Consider the following 2,680-nt stretch of genomic DNA (forward strand, 5'->3'; position numbering starts at 1 on the left):
CTACTGCGGGCGGGCGGGCGGGTTGCCGCCGCCTCTCCGGCCCCGGAGGGAGCTCTGTGGGGCCTGGACCATCGTACCCAGATACCTAAACTGATTAAACGGGTCTTTTGGCCTGGTTTTTCTGGCAGCGCGTGATACGCTGTAACTAACTTTATATCAGTTTGTCATTTTCATCACTGAAGATGTTTAAAAATACTTGCCACCAAATGAAACAAATACCTTTCCTCTTTTTTCCCCCTAGCCTTTGATTTAATGGGAGGCTAATGGATGGCTGTGGGAGTCTGGGGGGGCCGCCTGCCTGCCCGCATTCGTGTTTCCAGGTTCACAATACTCCGTATTGAATGTCAGTGCAGTAAAATGGTTCCCCGGGGGCCGAAGCGGAGTTGCGAGCCGGCCCCCACAGCAGGAGAGCCGTGCCGGGCCAAGTCCGTCAGTAGCACCAGGCCGCAGCCGGCATCAGGTGGCCCGCCATTGCGGAGGGCCTGGCCGCACAACTGTGGTGCATAAACCCCGTGTGGCCGAGGCACCCGCGACGCTGTCCCCGAAGGGTCTACGCGAGGTGTCCTCCCACGGCACCCAACGGTTCCCGTGCCCTTCTTGCCAACATGGTGGAAGGTGACAGCGATTCTCGGCCTCTCTGTTTTACCACAACATGGGACTTGATGCAGTTGATTAATTTTTTTACCGATTCCTGAGGCACAACTGTTGTCTTTGCCAATTTTACAACTGAATTTAATTTCTCCAGAATATACAATTTCCCTGTTTTCTCTAATGCTTTGTTAGCCTGCTACCCTACCAAAGTCAGTGAAATGAAAGCACCTCGAAACCCCGTTCTTGCTCTCCCCTTCCTCCATTATTTTCAAGAGCTTGAGGATCTTCCTTATCTCTTGAGTACTTCCTTATCTCTTCCTATTCTCTATGAAACTGGGCTGAATCTGTTAACTATCTTCATCATGATATTCTACAGTCCTGATACTAAACTGTAATTTATTTTATTATTTTTTCGTTCAGCAAAATTGCCTGTCCTCAAGATTGGCACAAGTACCGTTTTTCATCAGTCACCTACTGTTGTCCCCTGTTCACGTTAGCAACAGCAATATCATCTGAATCTTATGCAATTCCAGTACCCAAAACTGAGGATCACAATATCATGAAGTTTCATGATGCTGTTAAACTGGTTTGAAAGTGAAATATTCAGCACAGTATTCAAACACCGAGGAACTTCCTTTTAATTCCATGATCCCATAAACTCTGCACCGTTCTACAGTTGTATAATTTTGTCATTTTACCAAGATAACTGCAGGATTTGCCATTTTTGCCACTGTGTTGACCGTTTTGCTGCAGTTTAGGTTATGTTCTGTTTTGCGTCCCTGCCTCAAAACGCCACTTATTTGCTAATTTTCCCCAAGCAGAAAAGTTGGTTGATGATCTTGCAACAAATTCAGAGTCTAAAGGGATGGAAAATCAAAGTTGACATGCAGTTTATATGCACAAAGTGAGGAAAATCAGTAGCTTAGGCTGGCATGCTGTTTTTAAGAACAGTAAAGCGATCATGGACCAGGACACATACTAGTCTCATGTTCACCTAAAACATTGCCGAGTAACCTGACTGCAGTCTTAACAAACACTGCCACTGGAAGCCGGCCTAAAACTGCAGCCTACCCCTGTAGTAGCAGATTAAACATGGTGCTGAGTTCAACTGACATTGGATAACCCACTCCAACTACCTTTCAAAACAAGGTGGCCACATCCAAATTGCCTATGGGGAATAGTCCTATGTTCATGCTAGTTCTCAAACCATGAAGTGTGCTCTTTGGTCTGGGCCAAACCTCTGCCAAGGGACCATTTGTACAGTTTAACAGGACAGAAAATCAAGTTTCACTCTCCAGGGCTGCTCTGTAGTTTGCCAGGATAAAAACATTCTATCACTATCTTTTTATATATTTATATTTTAAAGAATTTATTTAACCCAAAGCAACTTTATATCTTTATATACATATAAAGCAACTTTAACCCAAAGCAACTTTTTTTTGAATAGCAAGTGCTCATCCCTGCAGTTTTCTTCCCTTCTCCACCTGGCTGCTACACGAGTTGCTCAGGAGTAGGAGTGAATCCACCAAAATGCACCTAGTAGTTGCAAGAAGGCAGAGTTTTGCCTTTGGCTGACCAGTGTGTTAATATCCAAGAGATCTTACTGAGACTGGCAGCGCACCGTCCAGGGCAGGTCAAGGAGTAAGGTAAGAGCTCGCACATTTGCTTTGAGTGCTGTACCCGGCCTGGACCGGAGGGGGAGAAGTGCGACAATGCTGAGGAGCACTCCGCAGAACCAGCCATGTTTTTCATTTTAATTTCATTTCAATTAATGTTTTAGGGTTTGGCACATCAGCGTTACCACACTTTTGGAAACCATGGTATGCAGTTTGCTGTCCATCACCATCTCTTCTATTGAACTGTGTCCTGCTGATTTTTTACAGGTCAGCAGTTATGTCTACATCTGCATTGTTTTTTCCCCCCTACTAGTTTCTTTTCCTCTAATGCTGAGTAGTGATCCCCGAATTGTCTGAAATTAGGTGAAGACCTAACCTATTTCTTTTTTTTTTTATTTCAATTAACCATTAACACTAACATTATTGCAAAAAGTCATATCGTTACTTCAGCAGAAATTAAGAAGCAAAACTAA

At 44.5% G+C, this 2,680-nt stretch overlaps 1 protein-coding gene across 1 annotated transcript in view; it reads right to left on the reverse strand.

The window, feature by feature from the left end:
• PRIM2 (primase (DNA) subunit 2) overlaps positions 1–2,334 on the reverse strand; it is a 147,646-nt gene extending 145,312 nt beyond the window's left edge. Inside the window, exons 1-2 of the mRNA XM_009279737.2 lie at positions 2,196–2,334; positions 402–637 (exon numbers count right to left, since the gene is read on the reverse strand). Of these exons, the coding sequence (XP_009278012.1) occupies positions 402–637; positions 2,196–2,334 (375 nt within the window). The remainder of the gene's footprint in view (positions 1–401; positions 638–2,195) is intronic.
• Positions 2,335–2,680: the final 346 nt, after the last annotated feature.

This window comes from Aptenodytes forsteri, unplaced genomic scaffold, assembly GCF_000699145.1.
Source record: "Aptenodytes forsteri isolate BGI_AS27 unplaced genomic scaffold, ASM69914v1 Scaffold115, whole genome shotgun sequence".
Classification (NCBI taxonomy): domain Eukaryota; kingdom Metazoa; phylum Chordata; class Aves; order Sphenisciformes; family Spheniscidae; genus Aptenodytes; species Aptenodytes forsteri.